General features: G+C 42.9%; 1 protein-coding gene across 3 annotated transcripts in view; it reads left to right on the forward strand.

Moving 5' to 3' along the window:
- CD48 (CD48 molecule) overlaps positions 1-17,054 on the forward strand; it is a 48,021-nt gene extending 30,967 nt beyond the window's left edge. The window contains exons 2-5 of one of the 3 annotated variants that reach the window (XM_084865928.1): positions 3,815-3,953; positions 5,912-6,223; positions 14,324-14,590; positions 16,594-17,054. In XM_084865928.1, coding sequence (XP_084722054.1) covers positions 3,875-3,953; positions 5,912-6,223; positions 14,324-14,590; positions 16,594-16,673 — 738 coding nt within the window. In that variant the 5' untranslated portion in view covers positions 3,815-3,874 and the 3' untranslated portion in view covers positions 16,674-17,054. Of the gene's footprint in view, positions 1-3,373; positions 3,954-5,911; positions 6,224-14,323; positions 14,591-16,593 lie in introns of those variants that run through there. The other 2 variants (XM_084865930.1, XM_084865929.1) reach the window with 2 other exon arrangements.
- Positions 17,055-19,838: the final 2,784 nt, after the last annotated feature.

Consider the following 19,838-nt stretch of genomic DNA (forward strand, 5'->3'; position numbering starts at 1 on the left):
TCACAGAGAGGAAGAGAGAGGGATAGAGTTAGAAACATCGATGAGAATCATCGATCAGCTGCCTCTTGCACACCCCCTACTGGGGATGTGCCTGCAACCAAGGTACATGCCCTTGACCGGAATCGAACCCGGGACCTTTTAGTCCCCAGGCCGACGCTCTATCCACTGAGTCAAACCGGTCCCGGCTCCCTAATATATTTTAAGCAAAATTTGACAAAATTCTTAGACACCTTCAGGAGAATGTTGTACATCTTCTTTCAACTTATTCTGAAATACTTATATTACTATAAAAAAAAAAAAAAGTCCTTGGGCCCACCTGCTGTGTCTCAGTGGTTGAGCGCTGAGCAATGAACCAGGAGATTATGGTGAAGCATCCATCTAATATGAAAACTGCTGTTTGAAATTTTAACCGTGCTGATTGGCTTCTGTGAATTCTTGCTTGCTAAGACTACTCCCACTTCAGCTAGGCTATTGAACTTTCCTATAGGCCTCTGGTTGAGGTCTCAAGGCCCAGCACATACGGGCTCTTTAAGAACTTGCAAAGGGTGCCGAAACCGGTTTGGCTCAGTGGTAGAGCGTCGGACTGAAAGGTCCCGGGTTCGATTCCGGTCAAGGGCATGTACCTTGGTTGCGGGCACATCCCCGGTAGTGGGTGTGCAAAAGGCAACTGGTCGATGTTTCTCTCTCATCGACGTTTCTAGCTCTCTATCTCTCTCCCTTCCTCTCTGTAAAAAATCAATCAATCAATCAATCAATCAATAAATAAAAATAAAACTTAAAAAAAAAAAAAAAAGAACTTACAAAGGGCCCGGAAACACTCCATATTTAGGAGACAAAGAAGGTAAAATCATATAATTAGGGAGAGTTCCTGCATATGGGGGTCCAGAATTTGAGATACATTTTCCTCCTTACCCACGCATAATAAATGTAACTCCATCTAAGTATTGCTTTGTTCTTCTTCGGTTTTCTGTAACAATGGTTCTATTCCCAGTCAGGGCACAAAACTGGGTTAGGGCACAGAGTAGTTTTAATGTGGGATCTGCTACTGCAAGTCATCTCACTCCTATGGTTTATAAGTTGCAGGCCCGACCCCAGGGTGGAGCGTGCAGGAGAAAAGCTGTAAATGATTCTCTCTCATCATTTCTGTTTCTGTTTGTGGATGTTTATGTATACATTTGTTTGTTTTTTAAAGAAAAAAGAAATGTCCCTGGAAAGGCCCAGAACTGCTTAGTCATCTTGCCTATTCACACCTATGGTCATTTTCTGTTTCGTTATTTGCCTATGAGTTATTGGCTAAGCAATAACTCATAGGCAAATAAAACTTTTCATTCTTCTATTATTATTCCTCACACATCTCTAGTGTACCTACTAGTTTCTATGCCCTTCTCTCACATCTTCTCTCTCCCAGTCTCACCAATCATGCTGCATGTCTTTGGGAAAAGGGACTCTGGAAGAAGGTTACCCTTTTTCTGTGCCCAAAACAGGGCGTGATGTGACTATACCCAACACACTGACCCAAACACCCAAAGACCTACCTCAAATACAGTGGTGGAGAGCCCAGGACCAGAACCTGCTGCTCCTCATTTGTCACAAACACGACTTGTATCGTCCATTGTGTGTGTGTGTGTGTGTGTGTGTGTGTGTAATTATGGATTTCAGAGAGGAAGGGAGAGGAGAGAGAGAGATAGAAACATCAATGATGAGAGAGAATCATTGATTAACTGCCTCCTGCATGCCCCCTACTGGGGTCGAGCCCACAACTCTGGCATGTGCCCCTGACTGGAATTGAACCTGAGACCCTCTATCCACTAAGCCAAAACTGGGTAGGACACAGAGTAGTTTTAATGAAGTCATCTCACTCCTATGGTTCATAATTTCTTCACGTGTAAACTTAGAATAAAACTGCCTTCTCATGCCTATGTCATGGGTTATTGTGGGAGCAAAACTATGAATGGGTATGAAAGCAGGTTTTAACTTTAAAGAGCTATTCTAGAGTGACTACAAAGGATAGAGAGAAGGGGGTTTTGCAGGCTGCATTGAGTTTGGGTACTTACCCAGATGTCTAGAGCTGACCTAGCCCAGTTTCATAAGTTCTGAAATGTATTGTAGAAAGCAGGACAGACAGAAAGAGAGCAGAGGAGTCCGAAGCACCCCAGGTCTTGTACCCATAACTGCGGAACCTCCACCAATCCCAATGGACTGGGAAATTTGGCCTTGGGCAAGGTGACTTTAATGTTCCATGCCTCAGTTTTCTCATCTGGGAAATGGAGATATTCATAGTTCTTAGTTCAGGTGACTGTAAGTATTAAATGAGATAATCCATATTAAAATAGCACAAGGACTACCTTCTAGTAAGCCCTAGTAAAATTAGCTAATATATAAATATATTTTAATCCTCCCTCAAGGATATGTTTTTTTTAAAAATATGTTTTTATTGATTTCAGAGAGGAAGGGAGAGGAAGAGAGAGATAGAAACATCAATGATGAGAATCATTGATCAACTTTCTCACTCACTCCCCACACCGGGATCGATCCCACAATCCCGCGCATATGTCCTGACTGGAATTGAACCATGACCTCCTGGGAGAGACAATTCAGAGTTGCAAGTACTCAGAATACTTTTTTAAAGAGACATATAGGATATGACTGCTTCTCATTTACCTGCCTTTTATTTTGAATAATAGTAATTCATCCTTGAATGCCATCTAAGGCTCTGGTCTTATCCCATCCCCAGTGGTCCACTCTGTTCAGCAAGACATGCTAGCACTGAGACTTCCTGGGAATGAGCCTTCCTGGCACCATGGGACTCCATTATCCAACCAAAGTTTGATCATCAATTCATCCTTTGGGTTGATTTATTATCAAAAGGGAGATGTGTGGGTGAAAAAGGGTCACATGCTAACCTGACTAACTCAGGGAAGGCCTGCATACCCAAGAGACCTCAAATAACCACAGAGTGTTAGCAGGAAACCCTGAGACACCCCCTTTCCCCGGTTGGGTTCGGGCTGCTTGTCGCTGTGTTCAATAAGGAAGGCAGGGTTGAATCATATTAGGTATTTATTGAGAAGGCTGCCAGGTGCGGTTGCTAGTGAGCACCCACAAACAAACAGAAGTCCAGGATGTGGCCCAAAAGGTTGCCTATAATTGTGCACTGGTTAAAGGGAAAGGGACTAGGGTAAGGAATGCAGCTACATGCAGGCCTGGGGGTCCACCGATGTCAGCTATGGACCCCCAGGCGATGAGATGACGTTTTAACTCCTGGTGGGTTGGCCTGGCTATGCTTGTGGGTTCTGTTTGCTGGATTCACAGCTGAGTCACCACTTCAATTGCTTTGCACAGGCCTTGAAAAGGAAACTTTAAGAAAAACTTAATCCCCTATTCACAGGAGTATCTGTGTTCTAAGATTTAAGATAATATGATTACTTTTCAGATTAATTCAGCTGCTCTATCTATCCTATCTAATACAAGGCAAATTGTCCCCTCGGGGCTGGAGCTCAATCAACCAGGAACTCGACTGGGAGCTCAACCACTTTCTGTGACATGCGCGGACCACAAAAAGGCAGCGCAGAACGAGGGGAGGCCCAGGTCCGTGGCCGGAAGCCGCCAGGAGCCCTACCTATGCACAAATGTTATGCATTGGGCCTCCAATTAGATTATAAATCCATTCTATCAAACAGATGAACTAAAATTAAAACTGCCACTGGGTTCTCAGATGTAAAGAAGGTAAACCTATAGTACTTCCTATTTTCAAGCCCTTACCCATAAGCTAGTGCGAAGGGAAGTCGGGTTTTTTTTGTTGTTTTTTTTTTCCTAGCCGCAGGCTATTCATTGAACACTACCCAGACTGCACATACCGGAAGCTCTGGAGAGAAGCATGGACTCCGAAGGGTTGAAGTGGTGTCTAGCTCTCCAGCTTCTACTGCCTCATTGCTTCTTGGAGACCAGCATTCAAGGTATTTTCCACAGATTGTCTGTCTATAATTGTGCACTGGTGGGACGGAAATGAGGACGTGGGGTGTGACTCAACCTGAGTTCCATCTTTTTTCTCCAGGGGGCCATAAGAAAGTAGGCCCCCTGCCGAAACCGGTTTGGCTCAGTGGATAGAGCGTCGGCTTGGGGACTGAAAGGTCCCGGGTTCAATTCCGGTCAAGGACATGTACCTTGGTTGCAGGCATATCCCCAGTAGGGGGTGTGCAAGAGGCAGCTGGTCGATGACTCTCTCTCATCGGTGTTTCTAACTTTCTATCTCTCTCCCTCCCTCTCTGTACAAAATCAATAAAAATATATTAAAAAAAAAAAAAGAAAGAAAGTAGGCCCCCTTTTAGTCCCGTGGTTTGCATTCTGTGAAGTACTAGTAGTTTCCAAATTTTGAATAAAAGGAAGTGTTGGCAGCAGTGGGAGGGAACGAGCTGGTGTTAGATAGGGTGGGGTCAGACCGGATCTGCATGGTGTTCAGCGACCTTGTTACTTGAGTTCTGGCTAGGAAAGGATTCAGAGTCAAGACTCAAATTATAAGAGAACATTTATTTAGAAAAATCACAGAGGTAGGAAAAATAATTTGTAGAAGAAATGGGCTTAGGAAACATGTTAAGGAGGTAAAGGTAGGGCCCTTGGAGCTTGGGAGTGAGGAAGGTAATGCCTGGGAGGAGGAGAGAGGGAAGAGAAAGGTGAGGGTGTGCTTCTTGGAAGACAGGGTACTGGGCCCTCCATCCTAAGGATTTTAAGGGTGGAGATTTTAGGGGAGGTTCCAGGGGATAATTGATTGATGATTGATTATCTTTATTGTTCAGATTATTACAGATGTCCCTCTTTCCCTCCACTTCCCTCTGCACCCCTCCACCCGGTTCCCACCCCATCCCAGGGTCCATATTTGGCTTCTATATATGTAGATGGACCACTGGTGTATATGCAGTCCTTCATTGACTGAAGTCAATTAATCTATATATATGTACAGTATTTACTTCTCCCCATCTACAAAAAGAGTCAACAGACCTCCTTTTACCTTGCATCTTGTAGGTATCATTTTTTTTTTTCTCCAACTTAACCAAACCTGAGTTTTTACAGCTGAGGTTTATACAATTTGGGGTACCCCCATATAAGAAAGAACAAACTGTATGTATAAGAATAAAAATAAATTTAGTTAGGATAAGGAAAGAAATCCCAGTGTGTCACAAGTTTTAAAAAACTTACAAATACTACCAGTATCACTAAAGCCAGCAAAGCAGCATAAAATATTGGTACTGAAATGTGTTCACGCTTTTATTATGCTTTGCCACTAATTATCTCTGTCTTCCATCCACTTTAAACCTTGTTTCTCTCCACACCTACTGCTGGGAAACTAATCGAACCAGTAGGGAACACAGGCCCAGAGAGGAGATGACTTGTCATTATTTTATTTTGAAAAATCTGCTGAGCCAACCTCAGTGTCCTTTTTCTTTATCACCTGAGGCAGAACTGAATGGATTATAAGCAACATTTCCTGTCGTCAAGCCCACTTCCCAATCTCCAACTTTCATTGAATTCCTGATCATGGGTCTATTATGCCCAGACTTCATGATCCCCAAGGACCACCAAGGAGCCAAGTCCAATGCAATAAACAAAAGAGCCTCTTCCATGTTAGCATGGGCTCTGTCCCACTCACACCGACAGCATGGCGGAAGAGAGCAAATTTCACCAAGCCCTGGGGTTTTACTCCGGTGGTGATGTCACTGCTTTGGCTGACCCTGATTGGTTGGGTGAGGGCTAGGGTCCAGTTACACAAAATGGAGGATAGCTCTGCCCTGCCCCACAGTGGAGTCAGGAGTTTATCCTCACCCCGCCCTGCCCTCTCAGGTCCAGGCTGTAAGCAGAAATTCCTTCCTTCTTCCCTGACCTACAAGCCCAGGCATCTCTGCCTTCTCTGTCTCACTAGCAGGTCAATTAGCAGATAAAAAATTCGCGCTCTCTGGCAGCAATGTGAGTCTTCAAATCTCCAATTTGTCTGAGAACTACCTACGTCTCACCTGGTTTTACACTACCAACCAGAAAATTCTAGAATGGGAGACCAACCAGCCTACTCCTAAGTACTACAAAACTAAGTTTAAGGACAGAGTGACACTTGATCTTCAAAATGGCACACTCCACATCTATGATGTCCAGAAAGAAGACAGCAGCACCTACATCCTGAAGGTGATGTTGACGTCTACGTTTGAAGAGGAATGGAGCATCCCATTGAAAGTGTTTGGTGAGTTTAGGGAACCCAGGGGCAAGTCCCCATTCTGGGCCCCTGGATGGACCAGTGGGAGGCTTCCTGGTAATCATGGGGCTCTCTTGGGACGAGGAGAGAAAAACCTCAGGACAGGCTTAATTTATTTCTCCTGAAGCCAATTCTACTTGGGAATGAGCCTGGGCTGACAAGAGTCCAAATTGATAGTCTTGGGACATTTAACACCTCTTCTGATGTTAATGAGTCTAAGATTTAAAAGGAAGAAAAACAATAGAGGTGGTTACCTATCTATCCTCTTGATTTTCTCCTTCGATAAGTTCTGAGCTCATTTTAGCAATATATTTAAACAAAGACTTTATCAGACCTAAGGAAAAATATAGAAGAGATAAAAGATGGAGTAGAATATTAAGGAGAGGGAGTTTTTAATCTTTCTGAATGTATGGGCCAACAACTTCTCCTCATAGCTCCAGCTTAACCAGTATACGTGGAATAAAGACATTCCTGGGTTAATTATTACTGGAATCAGACATTATTACTGGAATCAGACATTATTACTGGAATCAGACATTCCTGGGTTAAAAACTCTGGCCATTTACTAATTATGTGACCTTGGAGAAATATTTTAACATTGCTGTGCCCATATTAGGTAAATTTCTTCTTCTTTTTTTTTTTTTTTTTAAATAAATCTTTATTGTTCATATTATTACAAATATTCCTCATTACCCACCCCCCCTCCATTGCTCCCCTCCACCAGGTTCCCACCCCACCTTCTGCCCTTTCCCCACCCCACATTGTCCTCATCCATAGGTGCACAGTTTATGTTCAGTCTCTTCCCACACTCCTCTCTCCCCTTTTCCCCGAGAATCGTCAGTTCACTCCCCTTCCATACATCTGATTCTATTATATTCACCAGTTAATATTGTTCATTAGATTTTTTTTTAAATTCCCTTGGTTTTTAGATTGACTTGTTGATAGTTACGTATTTGTTGTTCATAGTTTTTATCTTTATTTACTTTCTTTTCTGAAAGAACCCCCTTCAGCAATTCATATAATTCTGGTTTGGGGGTGATGAACTCCTTTAGCTTTTTTTTTTTTTTTTTTTTTTTAGTGAAGCTCTTTATCTGGCCATCGGGGCACATACCTAGGTTAGGGGTTGGGTGTATATATGAGGCAACTAGTTGATTTTCTTCTCTCAAATCAATGTTTCGCTTTCTCTCTTCCTTCCTCTCTTTAAAAGTATTTATTTTTTTAAAATAATAAAAAAAGGGCCAAAACCGGTTTTGCTTAGTGGATAGAGCATCAGCCTGCAGACTGAAGGGTTCCAGGTTCAATTCTGGTCAAGGGCATGTACCTTGGTTGTGGGCACATCCCCAGTAGGGTGTGTGCAGGAGGCAGCTGATCTGTGTTTCTCTATCATGGATGTTTCTGACTCTCTACCATCTTCCTCTCTGTAAAAAATCAATAAAACATATTAAATAATAATAATAATAATAATAATAATAATAATAAAGAAAGTCCACCAACTTACTTCTGCCTGGAACTGAGTCACCAGTTCTGGGTGGGTATCCTGTATTGGGAGTGAGAGGAGGCCAAGAGGGCAGAACGTGCAGAAGTGCAAGTCAAAGGGACAGGTGCTCCAACTGTGGAGGTCTAGATAGACCATCATGCCAAGGAATGTAAGCTGCCACCCCAGCCCACAATGGGCCACTTCTGCCAGAGCATTGGCCATATGGTGGCCTCCTGTCCACTGAAGGCCCAGCAGGCCCCCAGATCACAGGGAAAGCCAGCCTACTTACAGGAGGAAGAGAAAGAGATCCGTAGCAATGATCCATTCCCAGAGGCCCAGCATTGAGCCCACAGTGTGTGTGGGGTATTCTTCTGTGATCAGGAAATGTCAATGAGCAGGTGGGATGAAGAAAGTAGAAACAGGGTGGGTAGGGGGCAGCTGGCACTGCTATGTATCTCAGTCTGGAGTCCACAGCATCTCCCCCTCTTCCTTCTTGGAGGGTAGGCAGGGAGGGGAGAGGCAAAGGAACTCCAACCACTCTCTATCCAAATGCATGTGAGGGCTTTGGGGGACACCCCTCCCTATATGCTCTGAGTCTTCAGCCCCAGAAGTTCTAGCTTGAAAAGTGACCTGGATAGGGAAATCGTTTTTCTTTTAAAGAAGGGTATGTAATAATACCATTTCTTGTGCCAGAGTGAAACAGATTAAGCTTGAGACCAGACTGATAGACCCAACTCACAAAGTTGGGAGGGCATCTCAGGCAAGGCAGAGTTTTTCCTTTGTCTTCATAACCCACTCTTGGGATAGGGTTCTGAGAACTGTCCCAGGCAATGGGTTGTGATGATAGGCAAAGGGGTGGTTGGGAAACTAGTTGCAGACCAGCTATTCCTAAGCTCATTCCCATCCCCATTCTGGGTCAATACCATTTTATTTATTTATTTGGTCCCTTGGAAAACTGCTCCTTGTCCCACTTTTCCAGATTGCCAACTGCACAAGCTGTGTGGATGACCCATCTTATGCACTTCAACTTTTTTTTTTTCTTCTACTTTTTAAACTTTCAGCCGAAACCGGTTTGGCTCAGTGGTAGAGCATCGGCCTGTGGACTGAAAGGTCCCAGGTTCAATTCCAGTCAAGGGCATGTACCTTGGTTGTGAGCACATCCCCGGTGGGAAGTGTGCAAGAGGCAGATGGTTGATGTTTATCTCTCATCAACGTTTCTAGCTCTCTATCTCTCTCCCTTCTTCTCTGTAAAAAAAAATCAATAAAATATATTTAAAAAATAAATAAATAAATAAATAAAATAAACTTTCAGGTATTTTGTTTTGTTGTTTTGTTTTTTGTGTTTTTATATATATACAGAGAGAGAGAGAGAGAGAGAGAGAAACATTGATGTGAGAGAGAAACATTGATTGGACTCCCTTCTACATGTGCCTCCAATGGGAATCCAACCAGTGACCTTTGGCGCATGGGACTACGCTCAATCAATTGAGCAATACCGGCCAGGGCCACTTTCAGGTTTCTTCTCCAATATTTACTTATTTATTCTAACCTCAGGATATTTTTTCCATTGATTTTTAGTGAGTGAAAAGGAGAGAGAGACAGAGACAGGGACAGAGACAGAGAAAGAGAGAGAAAAGAGAGAGGGAGAGAGAACAATGTGAGAGAAACACATTGTTTGGTTGCCTCCCGCATGCACCTTATTGGTGCTGGGGGAATCAAACCTCCAACCCAAGGATGTGCCTTTGACTGGGAATCAAACCCAACACCCTTTGGTGTGTGGGCTGATGTTCTAACCACGGAGAAACACAGGCCAGGAGCTTAATTATATTTTATTGATTTTTTTACAGAGAGGAAGGGAGAGGGATAGAGAGTTAGAATCATCGATCAGCTGCCTCCTGCACACCTCCTACTGGGAATGTGTCCACAACCAAGGTACATGCCCTTGACCGGAATCGAACCTGGGAACCCTTGAGTCCACAGGATGGCGCTCTATCCACTGAGCCACGCCAGTTAGGGCTTAAGCAAAGTAAGCTTCCTTTATTTTATTATTACTTTTTTATTTTTAAAAGATATTTTTATTGATTTGGGAGAGGGAAAGAGAGATAGAAACATCAATGAAGAGAGAGAATCACTGACCAGCTGCCTCCTGCACACCCCTTACTGGGGATGGAGCTCGAAATCCGAGCATAGGCCCTTAACCGACATCGAAACCAGGATCTTCCAGGCCAATGCTCTATCCACTGAGCCAAACTGGCCAGATATTAAATTTTATTTTTTGATTACAGCTTACTTTCAACACCTCCTTATGTTAATTTCGGGTATTGGCCCAGCGGATATAAGTTAGTAAGTGATCCCTCTGATAATTCAAGTGCCCACCTGGCACCATATATAGTTATTACCTATATTCCCTATGTTGTAACTACCAATTAGTACTTCTTAATCTATCACCTATTGTCCGCATCCCCAACATCCCTCCCTACTAGCCTTTGTCAGTTTGTTTTCCATATCTATAAGTGTGTTTCTATTTTATTTGCTCATTTATTTTGTTCTTTAGATTCCACAAATGTGATATCATATGGTATTTGTCTTTCTCTGACTGATTTATTTCCTGAGCATACTACCCTCTAGATCTATCCATGCTATCACAAATGGTAAGATTTCATTCTACTTTATGGCCGAGTAATATTCCATCTCATATATGTACCACAAATTTTTTATCCACTCATCTATTGATAGACATGGGTTGCTTTCATATCTTAGCTATTGTAAATAATGCTGCAATAAACAAAGGGGTGGATATATTCTTTCAAATCATTGTTTTGGGTTTCTTTGGATATATATCTAGAAGGGGAATTGCTAGGCCATAGTTCCATTTGCAATTTTTTGAGGAAACTCCATTCTGTTTTCTATAGTGGTTGCATTGGTCTGCATTCCTACCAATAGTGCATGAGGGCTCTCTTACTCTAGGTCCTCACCAACACTGGTTGCTTGTTGATATTTGATGATAGCTTTTCTGACAGGTGTGAGGTGGTATGTCATTGTGGTTTTGATTTGTATTTCTCCAATGATTAGTGATGTTGAGCATCTTTTCATACGTCTATTGGTCATCTGTGTATCCTTTTTGGAGAAATGTCTATTTAGATCTTCTGCCCATGTTTTAATTGGATTGTTTTTCTGGTGTTGAGTTGTATGAGTTCTTTAGAAATTTTAAATATTTACCCGTTATCAGATGTACCATGGGTGAATATCTTCTCCCATTCAGTAAGTTGTCTTGTCATTTTGTTGATAGTTTCCCTTGCTGTGAAAAACTTCTTAGTTTGATATAGTACCACTTTTTAATTTTTTAATGTTGTTCCCCTCATCTGAGGAGCTATGTTGGAAAAAAATATTGATAGAGAAATATTTGAAATCTTGCCTATGTTTTCTTCTAGTTTTATGGTTTTGAATTTTACATTTAAGTCTTTAATCCATTTTGAGGTTATTGTTATGTATGATGTAAGTAGGTGATCTAATTTCAGTTCTTTTGCATGTATCTGTCCAGTTTTTTAAACACTAGTTATTGAATAAACTATCCTCTCTTTTTATTATCCTTCCCCTGTTTCCTATTTTGGACCAGATATTCTGTCCTAAAAACTTGACTCCTCTTTTATCCAGCCCCACAAAATAGCTCCCCCAGTTAATGTCTCCCCAACTCTTTTTAAAATATATATATTTTTAATTGATTTCAGAAAAGAAGGGAGAGGGAGAAAGATATAGAAACATCAATGATGGAAGAGAATCACTGATTGGCTGCCTCTTGCACACCCCACACTGGGGATTGAGCCCACAACCCGGGCTTGTGCCCTGACCAGGAATGGAACCATGACCTCCTGGTTCATAAATCAACACTCAACCTCAGAGCCATACTGGCTGAGGTCCTCAACTCTGAAGTTATATATATGCAAAAAGCTTGAAGAAGCTAAGAATACTCCATTTCTTGATCCCAAACTCCTGAGTCAAGACCATTTCTTGATATGTGATTAATGCCAAACACTTAGATTGCTATATGGAGATGGATCAGGAGTACTTTAACCTCTAATGTTCAAGTAGAGAGGAGCAATAATGGGGCCTTCCATTTTGAAAGTGGGGTTGGGAGACCAAGAAAGGGGAGATGAATGTATATCCAAGTCACTCGGGAATTTTATGCAGGTACAAGAAACTTATGTCAAAGTAGCCACAAGATTGTTTAGGAGACAGATGAATGTAACTCCATCTTTACTGCTGGAAACCAAAGCTTTGTGTGAAACCTTAAATTTATGGGGAGCAAGGGCAAGAAAGCATGTATTTATTTATTCTCTTCCTGATTTCTCCCCCACATTTTTGTCTGCAGGAGACTGAGCCTCCTTGGGCTTTGGTGACCCCCATCATTGGGGACTGCTTATTTGATGGCTGATTTTGCTATGCATTAGTCATTTGCAATCTATCATTTCCAATATACATACTGACCTTTTCCCTTCTTTTTCCCTCTGAGAAAATAAAATGGATAAGTAAAGAAGAGAAGAGGGAGAAAGAAAAAGGCTAATTAACCCAACTTGGTTCAGGTATGTGTGCCTGATCCAAACATTAATGGCCAAAAGGGTTAGGTTATAAAGCAGAAACCTGACCCTAGCAGATCTGTCTGCCAACACTCTGCTGCTCTTTCTGGTCCACAGACTGTCAGGAACCCATTTTGTTTCTGAGTGCATAGCTCCTCCTCCTAAACCTCTCCCAGTCTGAAGCTTCCCAGAGGGCCAAGCTGCTCACTAGTTCCCTCTTTATAATCTATGGTTCCTTCTGGGGTAGGAAGTTAGAGAAAAGAGTCTGGGCAAACATCCAGGAGAAGTGTGCACCTCAGAGCCTTGAGTTCCTCATCATAGTACAAGGATAACTACATCTACCTTTTAGGATGCTATAAAAATCCAAGTGGGTAATTTTTAAATGCTAAAATAGTGAAAATAAAACATGTTGTATATATTTAGATCCTACCAGCCTGATAGTTCCAGTTCTAAGAGGCTAGATTCCTCTTCTTGCTCACTTCTCCCTTGTCACATGGCCTACCAATTCAGGAGGTCCTGAGAACAGGAAATATTCAGTCTTTTATAGTAGTGTTTAGAAAAAAAAACTCCAAATTTGTATCACTTACCAGTTTGCGTAGTTAATACTCCCACCACAGCCAGTTCTAAGTTACTAATGGTTTCGCAACCAGCTTGCAAAATTTCTGAATATTTTAAAATCCACTATCTAGTTTGGCTTCAGTCCATCTGCCTGAAGATAAGACCCTCAGGATGTGTCTAGAAGAAGAATTGTCCTTTAGTCCAGCCCAGGAATTTCTGATAGCTCAAAGGGGGCATCTTGGAACCAGATTACCCCAGTTGATTCAATAAATCCCACCCACAAAGTGCCCAGGGCTGTGCTGCTGACCATGAGAAATAAGGAAGGTCTGCAGGACATGAAGTTAGACCACAGGAAGTGGAGGGAGAATTGCATGAAAATTGATCAGCTGAAGCATGCAGGGGAGTTGAGCAATCTGAGAGATGATGAGTCTAGAGTTCAGGACACCAGCCTGATAGAGCTCCCTCTGCCCCTCCACACACTTACAACCCACAGGCAAACTATGACTCTCTGCCACATTTAAATCCTGTGAAATATGACTCTGCAGATGGTTTACCCTTGACCAGAGTAAAAAACCCCAAGAGAACTTCAAGCGAAGTGACCCTAGCACAGGAAGGGACAGATGCTGGGATTATGTTTTCGCGTGTCTGGCAGCAGGACCATAGCTGTGGCGATGATGTGACCTTCAGCATGCTTATAACACAGTCTGCAGAAAACCCCTTCCCAGGGACAATGTCATTTTGCAAATGAGGAGGAAATTCAAGGCATCCATTATCTTGCCTAATGTCACTCCACCAGAGCCAAGTACAGGGTCCAGGCTGGTCTCAGTTCAGAGCTAGTGTTTTGTCCTTTCTATCTTACAACTGCTCCATCCATCTACTCATTAGATACTTCTAGAATACCTGCTATGTGGCAGGCACTGCCCTAGACACTGAGATACCAAAGTGAACATACACAGTTCTGCTGACAGGTGCTGGGGATTACATGAGGTTCTTCTCTGTAGCTCTGCCAGAGTCCAGAAAAGAGCCTTGCCATGTGCAGGGCAGAATCTCTTACCCCAGGACTCATGCTGAATCTGAGTCCAAAAGTCTTTGGAGGACAGACAGACCAAGGTGTCAACTAAGGGCCATTGCTAGGGAAGGGGCCCTGAGCAGTTCAAATAGTTGGGATACCAGCCCTGACCCTAGCAGATCTGTCTGCCAACACACTGTTGTTCTTTCTGGTCCACAGACTGTCATGAATCCATTTTGTTTCTGAGTGCATAGCTCCTCCTCCTAAACCTCTCCCAGTCTGAAGCTTCCCAGAGGGCCAAGCTGCTCACTAGTTCCCTCTAGAGGGGCTTCTGCTCTATGACTCCAATTCCCACAGCACTTGTCACTCCTAGCTTCGTTTGTACATCTTTAGCTAAACCTTCACAGCATAAATGCCCCACAAATGCATAAATCCAATGTCTCATCTTATAACACCCTCCTCATTTTCAGATCGTGTACCTAAGCCTAACATAACAATCGAGAAGACACAGGAAATGAACAACAGGTGTTATCTGATCCTGTCATGTACGGTCAGAAATCAGTCTGTCAACTACACCTGGTATGGGGACTCAGGACCTATTTCAGAACAGCTCCAGGGTGGTGTGCTTAATATCACCGTTATACCTCAGAACTCCTCCAAGTTTTACAGATGCGAAGCCAGCAATCCTGTGAGCCGAAACAATAACACAGTCTACTTCATTCCACCCTGCAAACTGGGTAAGAAATATTCCTAAGGGAGCTGAGGTGGGTTAAGGGTCACTAGTTTTCTCTTGAGTGAAGAAAGGTGTGGGACCCTTTCAAATTCTCCTGGCACAGAATTTGATGGAGAATCCCAAAGTCATCTGGGAGACTCGGGTTCTACTCACGGCTCTGCTAACACCCCCCATGAACTCACCTCATTTTTGTGGAGATCAGTGTCCTTATCGCAAGGACAGTTGCACAGGATGTCACCTCCTCGCCTGCTCTAACAATGCATGGTCTTGGAATCTGAGGCCAGGGTAACTGTAGGACAATCTGAGAAATCAGGGAGACCAGAGAGAACAGAGCAAGTGTGAGAATAGGCCACACATTGTTGAGCAGGTGCAATGAGAGGTTTCTGGTAGATAGTCTAAATCAACAACAGAAGAAGGGCCAAAGAGATGAGCATGACGGAGAACAGGAGTGAGAGCCTTTTCCTAAGATAGAGACTCTCTGCTCTCCCCAGCTGTGTTTTTGGTGAATTTAGGCAGACAAATTCTGGGTTTTGTGTTTAAGATTCCTCCAGCTCCTGGGAGAATCCACTCACTCACTTGAGCATCACTCCTGAATCTCTATAAGCCTACACAGAACCCATAGTGGGGAAGCTAAGATTGGGTAGCAAGTCTATGGGTTTTGGAGTCAGACACCTGGGAATTGATTCTGGGAATGTCACTTACTAACTAAGCAAGTTACTTAGCTTCTCTAAGTAATTTTCCTCTTAAATTACAGACAAAATAATAGTCCTTATCTCGTGTTGTTGTAAGGATTGAGTGAGACAATATAAATGACCTAGCACAGTGCCTGACAAGTCTTCAGTGAATGGTAGCTAAATTATGCAAAGTCTTTCCAAATTGAGAAACACTAGGAGTTTGGGGGATTGCTTAATAAACATGGATTGCTATCACCAGCATTCAGGTCTCTCTTAGTCTCTACACCCCTGAAATCACATCTCTGAACTCTGGGTACATTTCCTTCTAGAATAACTCATCCCTGTGCTGCCAACATTTACCTGAGATCCCTGTCATGCCCAGTCATCAGGGACCATGGCCCCCCAAGGACATTGCTCTTTCATGGTCTTCTGGGACCCAGTCTACTTTCCCCCTATGTGTGCTGATTTCTCTATCTCTGCTGCTACAGGTGGATTATGGAAACTATATGTTCTTTATTCTTCCCAACTAAATGGTCATATCTCTTCTAGTCTCTTTGTATTTGCTGCTTTTCTGTCACCTCAGGCTCAAAGTGAAGTTTGGTGTCTGACCTTGAGACCACAAGTGGACTGGGCAGCTCCATCACCACCTTTACATCAACACTTTTTCCTGAGATTCAGGAAAAGGAAGACACACAGTCTCCGTCCTTTATAAAAAAAGAGGGTGACTGCTCATTTGCAGCAAGGATGGAAACAATAATACATAAATTTTTTGGAAGAGTTAAACCTATCTTGTCACTTTTTAGCTGCCCAAATTATCCTAGAAAAGCATCTCCCTTCCCTATTTTATCACTCATTGTCTTTCCCTTATTATTTTGTACTTCCTTCCTTCTCCTCCTGGCTGTCTCCTCTCCTCCTCTGTTTTAATTCCCTTCTCTCCCTTCCCGCTTTTTTTCCTTCTAGTTGGTACAAATGGTTAATGAGGTGGAGAAACAGGAAGTAGTCCTTCATTTCCTAAGTTCATCTGTGCATCTAATGATCATCTGTCTATACCTGGAGCTCTGCCCTACTCAATGCTAAAGCGATTCTTTCCCAGGCCCACAGACATGCAAGCACAGGACTCAGCTGAGCCATTAATCGTCAATGGGTTTCTGCACTCTTTATATTGTAATCTGGGGAGACTGAGCCAGTCTGGGGTGAGGATATCTCAGGCACAATGATACTGGATTCAGGGAGGAAATACACTTTCCTGCTCCCACAACAATGTCCACACCGCCACCCTTTTCCAATGCAATAATCATACACCTAAGTATTTGGGGTTTTCTTGCCTTTACAGCCCTATCCTCTGGAGTAGCTTGGATTCCAATGTGGCTCATGGTCATGGTACCCACCATTACTGGCCTCCTATTGATCTGAGACAAGCTCTTCTAACTCAAGGGTGAAACTAGAAGATTGCATGATCTTGTCTTCAACAGCAACCATGCTCATAACCCGAGTAGAAGCTCTGGTTCTATGGGATGGAGAAAATGTATTGAAGCACCTATAAAGAGTTTCAAATTAAAATTTTAAAAATCATGACTACAACCCAGCTGGCATGGCTCAGTGGTTGAACATTGACCTGTGAACCAGGAAGTCCTGGTTTGATTCCTGGTCAGGGTGCATGTCCAGGTTGCAGGCTCCATCCCCAGTAGGGGGGGCATGCTGAAGGCAGCTAATCAGTGATTCTCTTTCATCATTGATGTTTCTATCTCTCTCTCCCTCTCCCTTCCTCTCTGTAATAAATAAAAATACATTTACAAAAAATCATGACTACAGTATGGTGATAACCAGAGGGAAAGAGTGGGGAGGTTAAAAGAGGGTAAAAGAGGGGTAAAAATGGTGAAGGAAGGAGACTTTACTTGCGGTGGTGAACACACAATACAATATAGAGATGATGTATTATATAATTGTGCACTTGAAACCTATATACATTTATTAACCAATGCCACACCAATAAGTTCTAACAAAATAGACCCAGAGACATAGAACCATGGAACAAACTGATGAATTTCAGAGGGAAGGTGGGGGAGGGGCAAAGATTAACTGGGGAACTTATATGCATATATGCACAGCCCATGGACACAGACAATAGTGTGGTGAAGGCTTGGGAGAGGCAGATGTTGGGAAGAGGAGGTCAATGGGGTGAAAAAACACACACAAAGGAGACATCTGTAATACTTTCAATAATAAAGTTACATTTTAAAAAAAAAACAAAACACAAATAAATAATAAAAAAGAGAAAAAATAAGTTGAATTTCACAATTCCATTTTTTAGACCTTCAATAATGGTATGTTGAAGTGGTGTATTTACATCTACAAATTAATAAATAAATACTTGCAAGATGAAACACATCAAGACTGGTAGGAGGGGCAGAGACATGGGATAGAATTGCAGAACCAGCTGGTCCCTCATACACATGTGGCAGTTTAAAATCAGAGGGATATCTTGGCTATGGAGGTTTCCCTGAGTAACAAGGGCTCCCTGCCCCATACCAGGCCCCAGCCCAGGGTTCCAGTGTTGGGAAGAGAAGCCCCCACAACTTCTGGATATAAAAACCAGTGAGGATTGTGGCTGAGGAACACAGAGGCTGCTGGAGTCCCAGGCCATTCCTAAAGGACTTACTCGAATTCACTCCCTCTGAGCTCCAGCACCAGACAAACTTGAAAGGACCTTGGCACATTCAGGGAGGAACTACTTTGTCTGGAATCAGGGCAAGAGCTAAAGGGGTAGGCTTCTCCCAGACAGAAGTTCTGGCAAATGCTAGTGTTCCTTTGTTGAACCCTCCCTGCCACTGAGCTGACAGGCTGCATCATATCTGAATCTCCATCAACCTTGTGATTCCCTGAGACCCTGCTAGCAGGCTTATCACATCATTTCCAGTGGCTTTTCCCATACAACTGGCCTCTATTGCCTCATGCTTTGGATTTTCCTAAAATCTCTCACTAAACAACTATCAGCTGGCCTCAGCATGTCTCATACCTCTCAATAAGCGGCCCCAGGCCTGGAACTAGCAGCAGCCCATCCTGGTTTACAACTTGGCCTCTCCTGGGCACCTCTGAGCTCAACACAAGTAGCAACCATCTACAGATTGCTTTGTAGCTCATGCTGGGTGTTCCTGAGCAGGGCACATGGAAAGGCTAACTTTGAACCTCCTGGAAGGCCCCAGAGCCAGTGCATCCAGTGGTCAGCTTCGACCATGCTGGATTACACCCCACCACCTCCACAAGTGCCACACTCAAGGGTTGGACTCAGTGAGCACCAGAGCTCCACTAAAAGAAGTCCTGTTCCATAGGGTGAGCTTCTGCACAACAGCAATACTTCAGTTGTAGTCACAGCCAATCCTTACAACCAACTGGCCTGGGAGGTGGTGATGGTGGTGGTGGTGGGGTCTATTCTACCCAGTGATGCCAACATAAATCAAGACTCAACTACAATAAGACCGTGCATACAGCTCACACAGAGGTGCAACTGGAGTGCCCAGCTCAGGTAACTGGGGAAGATGAGACACTGGGCCCTTCATGATACCTACTACCCTGTTTCCCTGAAAATAAGACAGTGTCTTATATTCATTTTTGCTCCCAAAGATGCGCTAGGTCTTATTTTCAGGGGATGTCTTATTTTTCCATGAAGAAGAATACGATACACATTTATTGTTAAATGAAAACAAAGGAAATTTATTACCTATATACGGTACGGTAGTACGGTAGTTGTCAACACAAACCAGACAAACTGTGAATCCTACAGTATCAAGAATTTACTCATTTATTCAATGACAATCATGTCATCATCTTCTGGAACATCATCATAACAATCCAATTCCTGAATTTCCTGGTGAATTTCTTGTGACTCCATTTCTTTCAGAATCAGTGGGCCAAATCTCTCATGTTTAGCCTAGGGGGGCGGGGGGGGGGCCTTATTTTGAAGGGATGCCTTATATTTCACTCAGAAGGAAACCTGTAAGTAGGTCTTATTTTTGGAGGATGTCTTATTTTCAGGGAAACACAGTACATAAGGTGACTCTACCAAATCTGGGAGACATAACAGATCTATCTAATACATAGAAACAAACACAGGAAAGCAGCCAAAATGGGGAGACAAAGAAACATGCCACAAATGAAAAAACAAACAAACAAAAAACAACACCAAAATCTCCAGAAAAAGAACTAAATAAAATGGAAGTAAGAAAACTACTGGATACAGAGTGTTAAAACCATAGTTACAAGGATGATTAAGGAACTGAATGAGAACTTCAAGGAACTTAGTAAGAATTTCAAGAAAATTAGCAAGGATATCAATGACATAAATAGGATCAGTCAGAAATGGAGCATATATTATCTGAAATAAAGAATAATTTACAGAGTCCCAGCTGGTGTTGGTTAGTGGCTGAGTGTTGACCCATGAACCAGGAGGTCATGGTTCAATTCCTGGTCAGGGCACATGCACAAATTGCAGGCTCGGTCTCCAATGGGGGTATGCAGGAGGCAGCTGATCAATGATTGTCTCTCATCATTGATGTTTCTATCCCTCTCTCCACCTCCCTT

This window comes from Pipistrellus hanaki (genome assembly GCF_964339955.1).
Source record: "Pipistrellus hanaki genome assembly, chromosome: 18".
NCBI lineage: Eukaryota > Metazoa > Chordata > Mammalia > Chiroptera > Vespertilionidae > Pipistrellus > Pipistrellus hanaki.